This window comes from Dermacentor albipictus, chromosome 1 (genome assembly GCF_038994185.2).
Source record: "Dermacentor albipictus isolate Rhodes 1998 colony chromosome 1, USDA_Dalb.pri_finalv2, whole genome shotgun sequence".
In the NCBI taxonomy this organism is placed as follows: domain Eukaryota; kingdom Metazoa; phylum Arthropoda; class Arachnida; order Ixodida; family Ixodidae; genus Dermacentor; species Dermacentor albipictus.
In genome coordinates this window covers 204,302,589-204,320,330 of record NC_091821.1, presented here as the reverse complement: position 1 = coordinate 204,320,330, position 17,742 = coordinate 204,302,589, and the positions used below count along the sequence as shown (strand labels likewise).

The window sequence follows — 17,742 nt, the reverse complement described above, 5'->3', positions numbered from 1 at the left end:
GTCAGGAGGCGCCGTAGCGCCGCCTGGCCATGGTTTTCTCGTCTATGCCGCCATGTCTAGGGGACAAACGCATGCAACGCGCGCTAATAGCGTCCTCGATCACCCGCACCGGGGCGCCTTGGTGCGCACTTTCATCCTCGATCAACCGCACCGGTGCGCACCGATCATCCTCGATCACCGGAAGCGCACCCTGTTGGAGCGGTTTTCCATTGCCCCGTCTCGCACCGAGAAAATCGGCGGTGCGCCGGGGTGCAATCCCAGCAAGCACTGCGGGACGCGCGCGCGCACTGCCGACCGCAGAACTAGTGTAGGCATAGAGTTACTATGAGTGTAGGAGAATACTTTCACTGTAGCAGAACCGTGGATGCTCTGGCCCGATAGCTGCGGTTGCAACGGAGTTGATGGAGTTAGCCAGTGCAGATGTCGGCAACGAGAAAGGAAGCGCTGCTAATTGCCGCAATCGATGAGCTTTTTTCAAGTTCGTCTGACAGCGAAGACGGCATGCTTATCGACCTCGTCCGAAAACAATGTGGTGAAGAGCGGCCGAAAGTTGACAGGTTCGTTGAAAGGGTCGTCAGGAACGGGTCGTCAGGATTAATTATAAGATCCATTGGTGTTTGCTTGCAACCAGGTATGTCGGAGCAATCAGTTTGACAAGGTTCGAGCGCTTGCCGCAGATGCTCAGCACCTGTAAACAACAAAATGTGCGCGCGCGCGTGTTCGCGCACGTCTTGCGCGCCAGGGGCAAACCAGCGCTGCATGCAAGAACCCTGCAATGGGTGCAGTTTTGTCCTCGATGTTGACCCTCCGCAGTGCGCCACCACGGCGGTGCAAGGCGCACCATTCTGGTTTCGGGGCAACCCCGGGGCAAGGTGATCGAGGACGCTATAAGATACCTCTTAATTTCTGTAGTGCCTTGAAAAGAAACTCACTCGTTCATTCAGGGTAACACGCTTGCACGCCAAAGCTCTGGCTGAAATATTGCAGTCAATTCGTGATATGCCAAAAATTTGTTGCCTGGACTATTCTGCTACCCTGACAGCCTCAGTTACACGTTTTTATTGCCTCACAAGGGTTCACTTTTTGATTAAAGGTTGTGGGGATTTGGGGAATTCGACGCGCCATTGCGCGGGCGCATTTCACCCATGTCTGTAATCCAAGCCACGTCGCCCTTGCTCCGAACCGGTTTTTAGCGGTGGCGCTCCACTCGCGATGGTTCGTGGTGAGGGCGGAGCTAGTGACGTGACGGGGTGGCCCCTGGTGGCTACTGCCGTGACGGTACCGGCTCTCTTTTTCCTTCGGACAGCACCCGGTACGTACGATGCTCTCTCTCATCCGCCGACACCTTTGTGACTAGGATTGAGCTCACGCACGGTGTCTTTGCCCGTGCGGGGAGCGCGTACCTCGTGTTGTTTCCTATCCCGACGCTAAGCCGAAGAACGGGTGCCTAGTGCTCGCGCGAGGTCGTACCACGCCGAGCCGCACTCTTCGGAGGCCCAAGCCGAAGGAGATTGCCCGAGCTCTCGCGAGTTGGCCCATTGGTTATCGCGAGAGCAAGTAGCATAGCCGCCGGAACTTTTCCTAGCGGCGCGTCTCAGCTTGAGCCTGTGCTCTCGCAGCGACGTGCTACAGGCGCCCCTAGCTGTATTTTTCGCCCTTGGTGCGGGACCCCTTTGGTTCCCCGCCGTCCCGGGACCGGGCGTTTGTGCAGTGTTGGGTGCCGTTGGAGACAATAAACGGTTTCCTTCATTTTAGGGCAATACTGTGTTTTTGCGTGCGTCGCTCGGTAGCCCCTTGTGGCCTGAGCTCGCGCGAAGCGGCGCTAGAGGCTGACGGCTGACGCGGCCCTGTGGCTCGCTAAACCCGCGGTGGTCGGTACTCCTGTGAGACCCGAAGACGCCACAAGGTGTCAATCAGCAGGGCAGTGAGAAGAAATGGAAAACACTGAAACCTTGTGTGTTGTAAAGTTTTCACTATTTTTTCCTCACTTGTAAATAAATGATTTCATGACCAGATCTGTTGCTTCACTGCCTGCAGTCATGGGAAATTGCTTATATAAGCGTCAAAATGACATGCTACAGGTGTGCAAGTGCAGACAGAAAGTGGCTGGTAAATACGTCAAAACGAATTATCAGGTAATGTCTCTTAATCTGGAGACATTACCTGATGCGCATAGGGTGATTGACTACTGTGCGTGACTACATCATAGGGTGATTGCATAGGGTGAATGACTACTATGCGTGCGTCACGCATAAGGTGATTGACTGCAGCGCTGATCTAGAGGACGACGGTCGCATTTTCAGGGAGGCGAAATGCAAGGCGCCCGTGTGCCGTATGATGCCAGTGCGCGTTAAAGAACCCGAAGTGGTCGAGATTATTTCGAAGCCCCTCCCCCCCCCCCCCCTAACCCTTAACACCCTGAGCCGCTACACGAAATGTGCACAGACAAAACGCGTTATAATCTCGATACAGTGCGAACTGGGCCCGTAAAATTTCACAGGAGTAATGATGTGGTCTGACGTAAGATCATTCTCATGATAAATATTTATTCTTTGACGCTTGCAGAAAGCGCGGGATATCTGAAACGGGCTCACTTTCACTTCGGTTCTAGAGATGCAGCCGACGCGAGGCTGGCGAGGCGCTCATTTCGGCTGGCTGCTTCCCGGATGGATGGAAGGATGGATGTTATGAGCGTCCCCTTTGGAACGGGGCGGTGGGTTGCGCCATCAAGCTCTTGCTACTATGCTGCCTAATATCCTACCTAGGTTAACCAATGAAAAAAAAAAACACTATGAACTACGTACGTCCAAATTTTCTGATCCCCTTTTGCGAACTGCGTTTTTGTACGTCTCCGTCTTTTGTCGTTTCCCTACTTTTCTTCCACCAATCCTCCAATCGCCTCTTACCAGTGTCTATTGCGGACCTGTTTGCTTTACCACTGCTCCCGCTGAACCCAAGGGCTTCAAGGAGGCCAGTGGTGCCTAAATCGACCGCTGGGTAGACGTCTTCACATTCTAAGAAAATATGCTCCGTCGTTTCCCTAGCTTTACCGCAGCAAGCACATGCTTCTTCCTTCTGATATCTCGCTTTATAGGTGCGTGTTCTAAGGCATCCCGATCTCGCTTCGAAAAGTAATGAGCTTCCCTTTGAGTTATCATAAATGGTTTCTTTCCTGATTTCATTTTTTCCTCTTAAGTAGTTACTCATGGCAGGTTTCTTTTCCATTGCCGCCACCCATGAGATGAATTCAGCCTCTCTGACTTTCCGCGTGACATTCTTTGTTGCTGTGTTGCCCACCCCACAGGCCGCATACTTGCTAGGAAGCTTCCTAGTTTTATTTATTTATTTATTTGTACATACTGCAGCCCCTATATGAGGCTATCGCAGGAGTGGGTTAGACAAAAAAAATGTCATACAAAAAAAACACGTAAACAATAACCTTAAAAATTCACAAGAAATAAGGCAGATGACACAAAAGAAACTCAAATTAGCAGCAACAATGAGAATCAGTACAAAAACGAGCATGAGTAAATACAGTTCCTAGTTCCTAGTCCGCGCCTCGGTCAACAGCGCCGCCCCGCGGCATCGGTGCGCTGTGGGGTCACGTTTTCGCCCCTTCTAGCCACCCTAGCTCCATGGGAATGTCACGGGCTTGATTTTAGTTTGGGGACAAGATAAGCCGCAAAGGGTGTAAACTTTATTTATAGTGTATACGCAAGTTCTCGTGTTTTACTTTCTCTTTTCTCTCATCTACTTTTGGTCCAATTTTATGTTTATTTGTGTTCACTTGAAGTTTTGAAAATTTGAAAAGCATTCAAAGATATTCACATTTACGAATAGTGATTATTCAATTCGAACACCGCAACAAATAGGATACTATTCGATTCGTTATTCGAAAGTTTCGAATATTCGCACACCATTACTATTTATAATGTGGCGTCCTCGCGCGGCAGGAATATGGATAGTTCCGGTTGGTGTTTGTTCTGTTGAGAAGGCAAGGCTGGCAAGCCAGCGGAGGGCTAGGAGAGCCGGAGGCGGCTATTGGCCCAGTTGGCCGCTGCGGTTCTATGGCTACGGCTCTAGTTACGGTGTGGGGAAGAGTTATTTCATTCATCATTCATACCGTTCATACGCTTAGCGCAGTACTCGGTGTGCTTAGTGCGTGGACATGGTTTGTTTGACGCTTCTGTGGGTCTTCCTTACTCAGTGCTCATATCTTGGCAGGAAACCAATCGCGATAAGACAGACCAACCACGCTCAAGCCCAAGCAATGTCCTAGCCGTGCATCGAAAACAGCTGGCCTGCTGTCAACGGGGCGTGCAAAATGGAGCCCGCTGATTACCGTCGCGGAGCGAAGAAACTCGATTCGCCAACTTCGCTCACCGAGTTTGCTCCTCTTAGCTCCGACATGAAAACTAAAGCGAGTGGGTTTTCTCTGAGCCGGTTCTTCAAGCTTTCACGAGCACCAAGAACTGTTCCTACCGCGGACCCCGCAGTGCCTGAAGTGCGTGAAGAGAGTCCCTGTCAATGCATCCCCGAAGACGAAGTTGTTGCTCCTGCTCCACAATCATCGCCCAGTGCCAGGACTGAATGCGACTCTCCGATAGCTGCTACACGTGCGTTAACTGCTGAACCACAGACAGTACCGCCGCCACCTCCCGAGGGCAGAGGAGAACTGGACGTTTTGTACACACGCAGTTTCTCTGGTGTGTTGAGCCGTATCGCGCACATCATGGACCGCGGTATCGTGGCCCCAAATGCGTACAAAGACGCAGATTTCAAACAGTACTGGATGCCGGACAGCAACTGCAAGGAGTGCTACGAATGCGGCGACAAGTTCACAACTTTTCGTCGGCGGCACCATTGTAGGATTTGTGGCCAGATATTCTGCAGCCGCTGCTGTAACCGTGAGATTCCTGGTAAAATAATCGGATATAGAGGGGACTTGCGGGTTTGTATGTACTGTTGTCAGGTGGTATTATCCTACGTCAAATCGCTGGACTTGAGTGCTGATTTGCGTGGAGTCCTATCGGATCTGCAGAATAAGCTGGGTATGATGCGCATGGAAGAGGAAGACTCCACTTCACCTGATACTGGCACATGGGGTTCATCAGGAAGAAGAAAGACTTCAGTGGGATTTCGGGAAGAAGCCTTAGTCGTTCCTAAAGGAGACACGGAAGATTACAGCCCTTCAGACAAGTCTGGCTTCCAAACCCCTTCACCAGGCAGGACGCCTGTCTACGACAAGATGTTCATTCGTGAGTTGTGGTCTCAGATACAACACCCAGTTCATGGAGTCTCTTTTCAGACCCACCGGCATCGCCTTCATTCCTACAGCAATTGTGTAGTTGGGAATGAACTTGTGGACTGGCTTGTAGCACAGGGGAAAGTCTCTTCACGAGTGGAGGCAATTTCAATTGGACAGGCTTTGATTGATAGCAGTTTCCTGGAGCCTGTGCTACCTCATGAGCCAATCTTTATTGATGCCTATTCCCTATATAAGCCTGGTTCAGACAATCAGACAGATGCTGGATCAAGCCATTCGAACAGCCCTCCTGATGAAGTTGTGGAGGAGAATCAAGATCCTCTTTGGGTTTCTGAAATTCAGCCTGCTGGCAGCCTTTCTCCTTTTGCTGTTATGGATGACATACTCAGAGTAGATAAGATGCCAACTGACCGCTTGGACAGTTCAATGCCATACAAGGAAAAGAAACGACTCGCAGCATCAACATCAACATTTTTTCTCAATCTTGATTTGAAAGAATCCAGAGTAACTGTCTCAAGACCACGTGACTCACTGGCCATATCCCCAGAGGAGGAAGAACCTGAGGACACAAGGCGAAGCCGCTGGGACTCCCATCGAAGTGCTATAAATAGCGAAATCTGTAATCGCACTATTGCAGATGACTGTGTCAGTGGAGCTTTGTATGCAAGCTGCAGCATGAATAACTCTGGCCAGCAAAAGTCTGTGCTTGATGAAACAAAGGTGAAAGAAGCCAAAGAGAGCTTGAACTCGGCCTATAGTGTGCTTGAGAAAGACCTGTTGAACCAGCTTCTAGCAGCTGATGGGCTTCCATTGCCTTGGGCCGAGGTAGTGTTGCCAATTATTCACAGAGTCGCAAGCACTGTAACACCTGATGTGAAGCATCTGGATGATGACATGGATATTCGGCAGTATGTTCATATAAAGAAGATTCCAGGGGGACACAGAACTGAATGTGCTGTTGTCAATGGCGTTGTTTGCACAAAGAATGTTGTTCATAAGAAGATGCGACAACAGTTGACTAACCCACGCATTCTTCTTGTGGGCTCGTCCATTGTGTACCAGCGAGTTGAAAACAAGCTCTCCTCACTTGACCCTATTCTTATGCAAGAATGTGAGTATCTCAAGCACGTTGTTGCCAAGATACAGGTCTTTCAGCCAGACTTGCTTCTTGTTGAAAAAACAGTGTCTCGGCTGGCACAAGAAAAGCTTTTGCAGATGGATGTTACTCTAGCAATCAATGTGAAGCCATCCGTTATGGAACGAGTCTCACGGTGCACTCAATCAGCTATTGTTAGCTCCATAGATGCCCAGCTTCGAAAGCCTAACTTGGGATCCTGCCAAAACTTTTTTGTGAAGACCTATCTACTCCCATCAAATAGATTCAAGACACTTCTGTTTTTCGATGGATGCACTAGCACACTGGGATGCACTATTCTGTTGAGAGGAGGCTCGGGAACTGAACTAAAGAAAGTCAAGAACATAATTCGTTTCATGCTGTATGTAGCTTTTAACTGGCGACTAGAGCTGGCTTTCTTAATGGATGAGCATGCTGAACCACCAGCACGATTACACGTTGCCGAGGATGATATGGAAAATGAAGTTGAAGAGAACTATGCCGTGCATGATGAAAGCCTTGCTGCATCAGACCACACAGAACAGAAGGTGTTGTTGGGGCCAGAGGACAGTACAAGAAAAGTAGAGATTAGCTGTGTTGAAGACTTCAGTGATCCACTCCACACTTTGTTGAACTCAGATGAAGATGCAGCTGCAGTCACAGAGCACAGACTTTCATTGAAGTCGCAAGTTCTGCCACTAAGTAACTCATTTAAGTTAGCCCTGGATTCAACAATTCTGTGTTGTTCACCCTTTATTAGGCTCACAGTGCCCTACCTGAAGACTGAAGCTGGTCGCCGCTGTGAACTGCGCAAGTTTTTCTCTGATGAAATTTACTGGTCTCCTAAAACATGTGACACTGAGGAAGTGTGGAACAAAATGGAACCTGATGATTCATCATTGAGTACATTGAGTGCCAAGAATATGCTGGAAAAGGTGGTCATTCTTCCATATCACCCTTTTACTTATCAGAAGCTTTCATACTTTTCGGAATCAGTTGAAGCAGAAGCACTGCTAGCCGACTTTCGGGCCCGTGGTGGAAGAATCCAGAACCTTTGCCATCACAACTTTGGCAAGGTTGAAACTTTGCCAGGACATTCACCAACCAATGGGGCTGGGGCCACAGCAGACCAGCACATCTGTGATGGCAGAACTGATGCTCTCAGTCCCTACAACCATCAAAGGGTTGCTGTGCTTTTCTGTAGCTATTCACCAACTTCAAGCAATGCACCGTACTTCTGTGTCAATCCATGGGTGGTCAATATGGACTTTTATGGTCGCAATGACATTCCACTTGGTGGTTTCCTAGAACGCTATTGCTTTCGATCATCCTACACATGTCCCAATGCATCTTGCGACACCCCTATGCTGGAGCATGTGCGCAAGTTTGTTCATGAAAACGGTTGTATTCAAATTCTGTTGCATCACTTAGACAATCCACCAACCACGGCCCAGAGTTCTATTCTCATGTGGAGTTGGTGCCGTAAATGTCGCTTTGTGACACCACTTACTACAATGAGTGAAGAAACATGGTCACTTTCATTTGCCAAATACTTGGAGCTGCGTTTTCATGGTCATGCATACACATGCAGGGGCTCACATGAGCAGTGCCAACATTCTTTGCACCATGATCACTATCAATACTTTGCTTCACAGCAAGTAGTGGCATCTTTCAAGTACTCACCTATTGCAATTAGGGAAGTTGCTTTGCCTCCACCTGTGATCTCCATTGTTGATGAAATTCCTCAAGTTAGTGTAGTTGTTGATGAGATTCGGGACTTGGCACTTAAAGGCTACTGGGTTTATAACACTGTCGTTGAGACATTGTGCTCCCTTAGGGCACAGGTGCAGGCTACTAAATATGAAGCTTTTGCTGCAGACCTCATGGAAATGCAGCAAACGGAGAAGAATGCTTTTAAAGAGAAAATAGAAGACATTCAGCTCCAGCTGACATCACCAAACTTGAAGAAGTGCCAATCACAAGATCCATCTACATTGGACACGTGCGTCCTCAATGAGGCATGTTCACTGGCCTGGAAAATCAATGACAGCCTTGTCTTACTAAAACACTACATTGCAGATGCTGTTAATTGTTGGAACAAAAGGTTACAAGACTTTGAATCAGTCAGAAAAAGAGAAGAAAAGTTGCTGGCAAAATCAAGCCAAATGAAGAAGCCCACATCTTCACTTGGAGCTGACACCACAGCATTTTCAGATGACCAGACAGGTTCAGCCAAACATGAACTCAATGAAAGCATAGACACAGCCAGCAGCCTGGGAGATAGTGATTCTGCTGGAGATGCAGACATTGTGGAGGGCCACTTCAGCATTGAACCACATCAAATGCTGGATATAATCAGGGATGACAATGTTGCATTCCTGCCCGACGACAGCTTCAGTCCTCCTACTGGCACAGCACTACGGGTGTCCAGTAGTAGCTCATCAGTTTCAAGCTGTATGTATGGCGCTTCTCCAGGGATATATGCTGGCCTTATGGGCCAAGACACAAGTACTCCAAAGCAGGACAGCTATAGCCAAGCACCAGCGTTGGACGATAGCACAGAGTCAAAGAAGTCTGCAGCCTTAAGGAGCCATGAACGGTCTCGTTCCGATGGTGCAGAACGCATGCTTGAAAATCGTACAAAACTGTCCACAGCATCCAAAGTAGATGATGACACGCCTGGCAAACAGGAAAAAAGAGGAACTGTTAAAACCATTATCAGCCAGCTTCTGTCTAGCTCTGGAAGCAATCCTATTCAAAGCCCATTTCCTGCATCAGACCATTTTAATGTGTCTCATGGTGCCAGAATTCCCATTGTTATATATGACCAGGAACCCAGCTCTATTATCGCTCATGCTCTTGCTTCCACGGATTACGAACAGAAACTTGCAGAGCTGCAGTCAACTCTGACAACAGCTCTAAGTCAGTTGCGTGAGCAGCCTAGTCCAACTACAAAAGCACCTGCAGAGAATGCTATGGTAGATTTTAATGATCTGGCTCTTTGTAGCAGCCAGGAAACAGACAAGCGAACTGGACATAAGAACCCCAACATGCACATTGAAACCCAGTTCAGTGATGCAACATCACAGTTTTACTGCCGCATATTTTTTGCTGAACAGTTCCGAAAATTGCGATGTCTCATTTTTCCTCATGGAGAAGATCGCTTCATCCACTCACTTTCTCGGTGCGTGTCTTGGAGTGCACAAGGTGGGAAGTCTGGTTCTTCATTCTGCAAAACACATGACGACCGCTTTATCTTGAAGCAAATGTCTCGTTACGAGGTTCAGTCTTTCCTTGAATTTGCACCCCTGTACTTTCAATATGTAAGCAGTGCTTGTACAGACAGGCAACCCACCGTATTGGCCAAGATTGTTGGCGTGTTCCGCATCGGGTACAAGAACTCTGCCACCAATGCTGCATCAAAGCTAGACCTCTTGGTCATGGAGAACCTCTTCTACAAGCGTAACATTGCTCAAAAGTTTGACCTTAAGGGTTCTGTGCGTAATCGTATGGTAAATACACGCTCACAAACGGAAGGTGATGTAGTCCTTTTAGATGAAAACTTGCTGAAGACAACATGCGATTCTCCTCTGTATGTTCGACCACATTCCAAAACTGTCCTATCTCTGGCTATCAGGAATGATGCAAATTTTTTATCTGATAATTCTGTCATGGATTATTCATTGCTTGTTGGCTTTGACAATGACCGAAAAGAGCTGGTGGTTGGTATAATAGACTACATACGTACTTTCACCTGGGACAAGAAGCTCGAGATGGTGGTGAAGTCAACTGTGACTCTTCGGGGCCATGGGAAACTTCCCACAATCGTGTGGCCAAACCTTTATAGAGTTCGGTTCTGTGAGGCAATGGACAAGTACTTTCTGTGTGTACCTGATCACTGGAGTGGCCTAGGCAGAGGCGTCGAGTGTTGATGTGCTGAGCATCTTGACATCAAAGCAAGTCCTGCGTTCTATTGTGAAATGTGCTATTCATTGTTGACTTTAAAGTACTGTGATTAACTTGTACGCTACTGTGATAGAACCTTTTCCTGGGCAAAGGAGCTTTTCTTTCTGGATTGCTTGTAGCCTAAAACGAATATTATGCAACCTTCATTCAACATTGTACTGGACGTCTGTGAGCTTTCATTGTAGAAATGGCAGAATTCTAGCAGCAAAAGCTTAAATACGAACCAAAATCCAGTGCTGTGTACTCCACTTTTGTTTGACAATATACGTGAATTAAAACTGCATAATGGAGAGTTTTCTAGTCTTCAGCGATGGTAAACACATACTTTTCAGATGATGCTTCGCTACAACTTTGTCTAGACTACAGTATAAATACAACTGCATTTGCTCAAGTCATCAAAAGGTGCGCTGCAAAGTGTGGGTTTGAGATAGCTGTGCAAGTGGACCATGCTCAGCAACAAGCTGTGTGAAACCCACCATCACTCCAGCAACCTAGAGACAATTCAGTTCACAAGTTGAGAACTTGTGCGAGTTGGTTGAGCCCTAATGAATACATTATTGCACTAACTGGAAACTAAAGTTGTGGAAAGACCCGCAAGAAAAGATAGGTCGAGCGCTCAACCCATCATTTTTTACTAGTCTTTATTTTCCTGTAATACTTCTCCGGAAACCCACAAGGTAGAGAGAGAGAATTAAGGGAAAATGAGACAAAGCTCATGTTAGTGCAGCAATGTATTCATCAGTTTGCAAGCTCTATAAAAGCAACTATGCCTCCGTTATGCCTGTGTATAGCAAACAAAGCCTTAACTGACAGCAGCTGCTAATGTTGGGAGTACAGTGCCCAAGGCAATAGACTTGCATATCAACAAGGTTGCTCATACATGCAAGTATTCAGTGTAGCAATGGTCAAAAGACTGATCTTGCGGTGTTCAAAGTGCATGTACACGAGCCCTGCTGGCCCAACACCTAGTCCTCACCACTTTTGCGCTGTACTTTGGCTCAAGGCAGCCTTGAGGGCAATACTGAGAATACCATTGTGGATGCTAAAGGGCTAAGCCAGTTTGTCATGGGGTTTAAATAGCGGCGTCAGCGGCATCCAGCGGTATCAGTCGGTCGCTGCTAGCGCTGGGGGGATGAAAGGGGGGCGGAGCTGGTTACGAGGCCGACGACAACGCCGACGCGAAACCCAGGAACGGACGCCAAAGAGCTGCGCTCTAAAAAACATGCCTCTTACCGTAACCCTTCAGCCCTGCTACTACCAGCACCCTTTGCGGCAGTAGTGTTGCGGGACTCGTCACAAATTTGGTATATTGGTCTCGACGGTGGTGGCTGTGCGAGCATTTGTCCAGTGCAGTATAATGCATTAGCGTATAAGGCTATGATGTGCAATGATGGTATTGTGCATCAACTCTGATGCTTCATAAACACCATTTTTGAAATGGTTGTTCCAGTGTGCATGTAAAGGTGAAAACCAGCACCATAAAGAACTTACAGCGAGTTTTGTCTGTTCCACTTGCATTCAACAATGCAATTTTTTTTTCATTATAGATGCTTTTTGTTGTGGCACCTGCGTCATACTGCCCAACAACCTAAAGCTTGTATTAATGTAAGTAGAACATCAACATAGAAGTTTACACTACACACACCAGTGCAGCTTTCTTTTCGGCAAGGGTATATCCTGACCGAACCCTGACATGCCATTGTGACTACTTTGCATGTGCGCACAATTTGTCATTGTGATTTGTCATCAAAAGACTACAGAGATGAGAAAAGCACAACAGGCAGGAAAGTGGATATATTTGTGTGACACAAGGGATTGGGGAATGGTTCTAAATTAAGCCACCAGGCAGAGGTAATCTGTGGCACATGGGATTTGATACAGATCTTCAGGAAGGACAGAAGTCAAATATACAGTATGCTTGAAATCTGGATGACTGGAGGCAGTTTCACTTGGTCACATGAAACATGATGAGGCGAAAGTTGAAGGCTTTGGCAGCAAGCAGTTTGTTACATTCGGCAGAGTCCAGCAACGGCAGTGGTTGATATGGGCTCTCCATGGCAGTTTCTGTAAATTCATGCTGGTAGAGGCGCGGATTCACCTTGAGGTCTCCAAATGGGCCCTTGAGCACCATGTAGTGGATGCCCATAGTGCTACATGGCAAGAAACAAATCCCATTGTAAGGAGCAGCTTGAACGAAACTTCCACTAAATCAAATCGGCAATAAAAGCACCATCAAGTTGCTATGCATATTTTAACCGACTCAACACGGCACCGTACCCCATTAACAGCTGCTCTAGCAGGTTGTTTTGGACACACCTTCACATTTATCCTGAAGGCAAGTAGCCATGAACTTTTGAAAGGTAGGCACATGGGGCTAAATTCATACTTGGAAAAGTAAGACATGGTGAAAAAGCCATGTGTGAAATCAATGTCAAGATGCAAAACGCCCAGGTTTCATGGTTGCTTAAGCGTAAAATTCACAAAACCACCACTTCTTAAACATGAGGACGTGCTGTGACTAAGCACTGATGAGAGAGCTGGTTTCTGTTCAAACCAGCTTCAGTTTAAAAATGGTTTACATTCCAAAGGCTCTTGCAACTAAATATTTTGCCTCTTTTGTTGTAGTGCATCTAAGAAATGCCTGCTGGGTAAGCACGTGGCAGTAGCCTCACACAATTGCTTTTAACTTTGACTTCTTTATACATAAGCAACATGGCTCAAAATCTATCATTTTCACAGTGCAGCATCAGCGCAAGTCCACTCACTGTTCAATATTTAGAATACATCAGCACCGCTGCATTTCCACTTGTAGACTATGCATACTGCATTTCCACTTGTAGACTATGCATAATTAACGCACTGCAGCCCTCAACAACATTTCTGCTCTTGGCAAAACAAATATCGCAGCAGCAATCTGCCATTCTCTTCAAAAGGGCAATGTCTACACTTATGATTCACTAAGATTGTTCCCTCTTTTGATCCACAAGCTATTTCATGACTTAGTCATACCCGCCGTGGTTGCTCAGTGGCTATGGTGTTAGGCTGCTGAGCACGAGGTCGCGGGATCGAATCCTGGCCACAGCGGCCGCATTTCGATGGGGGCGAAATGCGAAAAACACCCGTGTACTTAGATTTAGGTGCACGTTAAAGAACCCCTGGTGGTCAAAATTTCCGGAGTCCCCCACTACGGCATGCCTCATAATCAGAAAGTGGTTTTGGCACGTAAAACCCCATATTGACACGTGTATTTATATTTATCGGGCGACCAGGTTTCACCGCCTAACAAATCTTATCGCGCAGCGCGGGACGCGCTTGCATGTATCCGAAGTTTCTGGAAAGTTATCGATGCTTCTATCCGCGTGTCTGTTGTCGCCGAACCTTGTGTTATCAGATTTCATCGCGTGACATGAATGGTGTAGAACTTTGTGGAAGACACGCGGGTCCCATCAGGTAATCTGGAACATTCGACGACTGATCTATAAAAGCCTACGCGCTTGACCCGCTGATCAGTTTTTCCGACGATCGCCGACCGTGTTCGCCGCTATCGTTGTGCTATAAGTGTAGCCTGTTTTTGTGGGCACAGGTTCGCCCAATAAAAGTTAGTTTTCTCGTTCACAGTATTGCTACTGTGTTATTGCTTCTTTCTTCACCGTCACTACCACGTGACATCTGGTGGAGGTGCTTTTCGTCCATGTACAGGACGCCCCCGACAAGCCGTGATCCCAGCCCAGACCGCGAACAGAACACCAACGTAATCCCGGACCACCGAGCAAGCCGCCGTCTTCAACAGCTGCCCCCGGAGCACGGACTTCTACCTGAGAAGACCAAGAAGATTGTGGCCAAGGCAACCGCAATGGCAGCCCCAGCGTCCCCCATCGTCCTGCAGCAGCCCAGGGAACCACCGACGTTCCGCGGTTCCACATTTGAGGACCCGGAAACCTGGCTGGAAACGTATGAGAGGGTCGCTACGTTTAACAACTGGGCAAGCGACGACAAGCTACGACATGTCTATTTCGCATTGGAGGACGCCGCCAAGACGTGGTTCGAGAATCGAGAAGCCACCTTGACGACGTGGGACCTCTTCCGAAGCGGCTTCCTGAAAACATTTCAAAGCGTCGTGCGAAAAGAACGAGCCCAAGCTCTACTGGAGACAAGAGCGCAGCTGCCGAATGAGACGATCGCGATTTTCACTGAGGAAATGAGCCGTCTGTTCCGCCACGCCGACCCAGAAATGTCCGAGGAGAAGAAAGTACGTCTACTGATGCGTGGCGTAAAGGAGGAACTTTTCGCCGGTATGGTAAGAAGTCCACCGAAGACCGTCGACGAGTTTCTTCGTGAGGCGACGAGCATCGAGAAGACACTGGAATTGCGGAACCGGCAATTTGACCGACGCACCAAGCCAACAAGCTACTCCGGAATTCAATCACTGGCCACGGACGATTTATGCGAGACCATCAGGGCCATCGTGCGCGAAGAACTGCGCAAGGTCTTGCCATCGTCGCAGCCTCAAGTGGCCTCGATCGCCGACGTCGTGAAAGAAGAGGTGCACCGATCGCTAGGAGTTCCTGAGGTGCAACCACAATTACCGCAGCCCCAGCCAGAAGCGATGACTTACGCCGCCATCGCACGCCGTCAAGCTCCCCCTCCGCGACAACGCCAGGTCCCTGTAACGCCGCAATTCCGTCGTCCACCGCCGCCGCCGCCAGCACGCCCACCCGTCGCCCAGCGCACCTACGCGAGGAAGACGGACATTTGGCGCGCCCCCGACCACCGCCCGCTCTGCTACCACTGCGGCGAAGCCGGGCACGTGTACCGCCGATGCCCATACCGCGACCTGGGATTGCGAGGCTTCGCCGTGAACGCACAGCGCCCGAGGGAAGGTGAACGCCCTCGTGACATCGCCGATTACATCGCCGCTACTCAGTGGAGCCCTCGACGACCGTCCCGTTCGCCGTCACCAGGCCGCTACCTGTCGCCGCAGCACCGACCATACACCGGCCCAGCCCGGGGCCGCTCTGCGAGCCCATATCCGGAAAACTAAAAGCAGCAACCGATGGAGGTGCGGTTGCTGTTCGTCGAATTGACGAAGATCCTCCGCCGCCGACGAAGACGACGAAGAAACCGTCTCGACGACCTAATGACGACACGCCGCCGTCCCGACGAAGTCAGGAAGCCAAGACTACACCGACGAAAGACGACTTGACGAAGCGACGTTCCAGCTTCAGTTCAACACGACGCAGCCGTGATCCGACGCCACGACCTAACTGCAACGCCAGACAAAGAACCACCGACCTTGACGTGCTTCTCGACGGCCACGCAGTCACTGCCTTAGTCGACACAGGGGCCGATTACTCCGTAATGAGTGGACGCATCGCCGCCCAGTTGAAGAAGGTTAAGACTGCATGGGAGGGCCCCCAAATTCGGACCGCTGGAGGGCACCTCATTACGCCGACTGGAATCTGCACGGCAAGAATTACCATTCATGACCGGACTTACCCTGCCACCTTCGTTATCCTGCAACAGTGTTCACGAGACGTCATTCTCGGCATGGACTTCCTGAACCAACACGGCGCCATCATCGACCTGAAGTCGCAGTCAATAACGCTGTCGGAAGATCAAGCGATACCATCGGAGCGCCCGTGTAGCCACCACGCCTTGAGTGTGCTCGAAGATCAAGTGAGCATCCCGCCTCGCACCAGCATCGTTATTTCGGTCGGCACCGAAACACCCGCTGACGTAGAAGGCGTCATCGAAGGCGACCAACGTCTACTACTCGACCGTGAAATTTGCGTCGCAAGAGGGATCGCTCGACTGCACGGAGGAAACACGAGAGTGTTGCTGACAAACTTCAGCCAGGAGTTCAAGCACATCAACAAGGGCACGACGATCGCATTCATCGAGGAAATACAGGAAACCAGCGATGCCTTCGTCCTCTCGGATTCTGTTGCATCTAGCCCGACGACCGTAGTTCCCGAGCCAGACTTCAACATAAATCCAAGTCTCCCCGTGATTAAGCAGCAACAGCTCAGAAGTCTGCTTCGACGATACAAAGACTGCTTTTCGACGTCATCAAGGATTCGACAAACACCAGTCGCAAAGCATCGCATAATCACCGAAGAGAGCGCTCGACCACTACGCCAGAGCCCTTACCGAGTTTCGACGCGAGAACGCGAAGCTATAAGACAACAAGTCGACGAAATGCTGCGCGACGACATCATCCAGCCGTCGAAAAGCCCGTGGGCGTCTCCAGTTGTGTTAGTGAAGAAAAAGGACGGAACCCTACGTTTCTGCGTCGATTATCGTCGACTGAACAAAATCACGAAGAAAGACGTATACCCCCTCCCACGGATAGACGACGCATTAGATCGGCTCTGCAATGCTAAATACTTCTCATCGATGGACCTCAAGTCTGGCTACTGGCAAATAGAAGTCGACGAAAGGGATCGCGAAAAGACGGCCTTCATCACGCCAGACGGCCTCTATGAATTCAAGGTTATGCCGTTTGGACTGTGCTCGGCGCCTGCAACGTTCCAGCGCGTGATGGACACGGTTTTAGCAGGATTGAAGTGGCAGACCTGTCTTGTTTACTTGGATGACGTCGTCGTCTTCGCCGGAAATTTCGACGATCACCTTAAGCGGCTTGCGACAGTATTAGAGGCCATCAAGTCATCAGGGCTCACCCTGAAGCCGGAAAAGTGTCACTTCGCTTACGATGAACTTCTATTCCTAGGCCATGTCATCAGCAAATCTGGAGTACGCCCCGACCCGCAGAAGACAGCTGCCATCGCAAAGTTCCCGCAGCCAATCGACAAGAAGGCAGTGCGCAGATTCCTTGGCATGTGTGCCTACTATAGGCGCTTTGTCAAGGACTTTTCACGCATCGCTGAGCCGCTGACGCAGCTAACTAAATGCGACGTCGAGTTCAAGTGGGAAACGCCGCAGGCCGAGGCATTTCAAGAACTCAAACGACGCATGCAGTCGCCGCCCGTACTTGCGCACTTCGACGAACACGCCGATACCGAACTCCACACTGACGCCAGTAGCCTAGGCCTCGGCGCCGTCCTGGTCCAGAGAAAAGATGGACATAAACACGTGATAGCTTACGCTAGCCGGTCGTTGTCAAAAGCGGAAGGCAATTATTCTACAACCGAAAAGGAATGCCTCGCCATCGTTTGGGCTACAGCGAAATTTCGCCCTTACCTATATGGCAGGCCATTCAAAGTCGTCAGCGACCATCACGCCTTGTGTTGGCTAGCGAATTTAAAGGATCCCTCAGGACGGCTGGCACGGTGGAGCCTCAGACTACAAGAATACGACATCACCGTAACATACAAGTCCGGACGAAAACACTCAGACGCCGATTGCCTATCCCGCGCCCCCATTGACCCGCCGCCGC

At 49.3% G+C, this 17,742-nt stretch overlaps 2 protein-coding genes across 2 annotated transcripts in view; one reads left to right on the top strand and one right to left on the bottom strand.

Annotated features, from left to right (window-relative positions):
- The first annotated feature begins 4,001 nt into the window (after positions 1 to 4,001).
- On the top strand, positions 4,002 to 11,423 carry fab1 (fab1 kinase). The gene has a single exon (XM_065425474.1). It carries the CDS (start codon positions 4,325 to 4,327, stop codon positions 10,310 to 10,312), a length of 5,988 nt encoding a protein of 1,995 aa, XP_065281546.1. The 5' UTR covers positions 4,002 to 4,324; the 3' UTR covers positions 10,313 to 11,423.
- Positions 11,424 to 12,109: 686 nt separating this feature from the next.
- LOC135896934 (zinc finger TRAF-type-containing protein 1 homolog) overlaps positions 12,110 to 17,742 on the bottom strand; it is a 31,581-nt gene continuing 25,948 nt past the window's right edge. Inside the window, exon 5 of the mRNA XM_065425475.2 lies at positions 12,110 to 12,496. Coding sequence (XP_065281547.1) covers positions 12,292 to 12,496 — 205 coding nt within the window. The 3' untranslated portion in view covers positions 12,110 to 12,291. The remainder of the gene's footprint in view (positions 12,497 to 17,742) is intronic.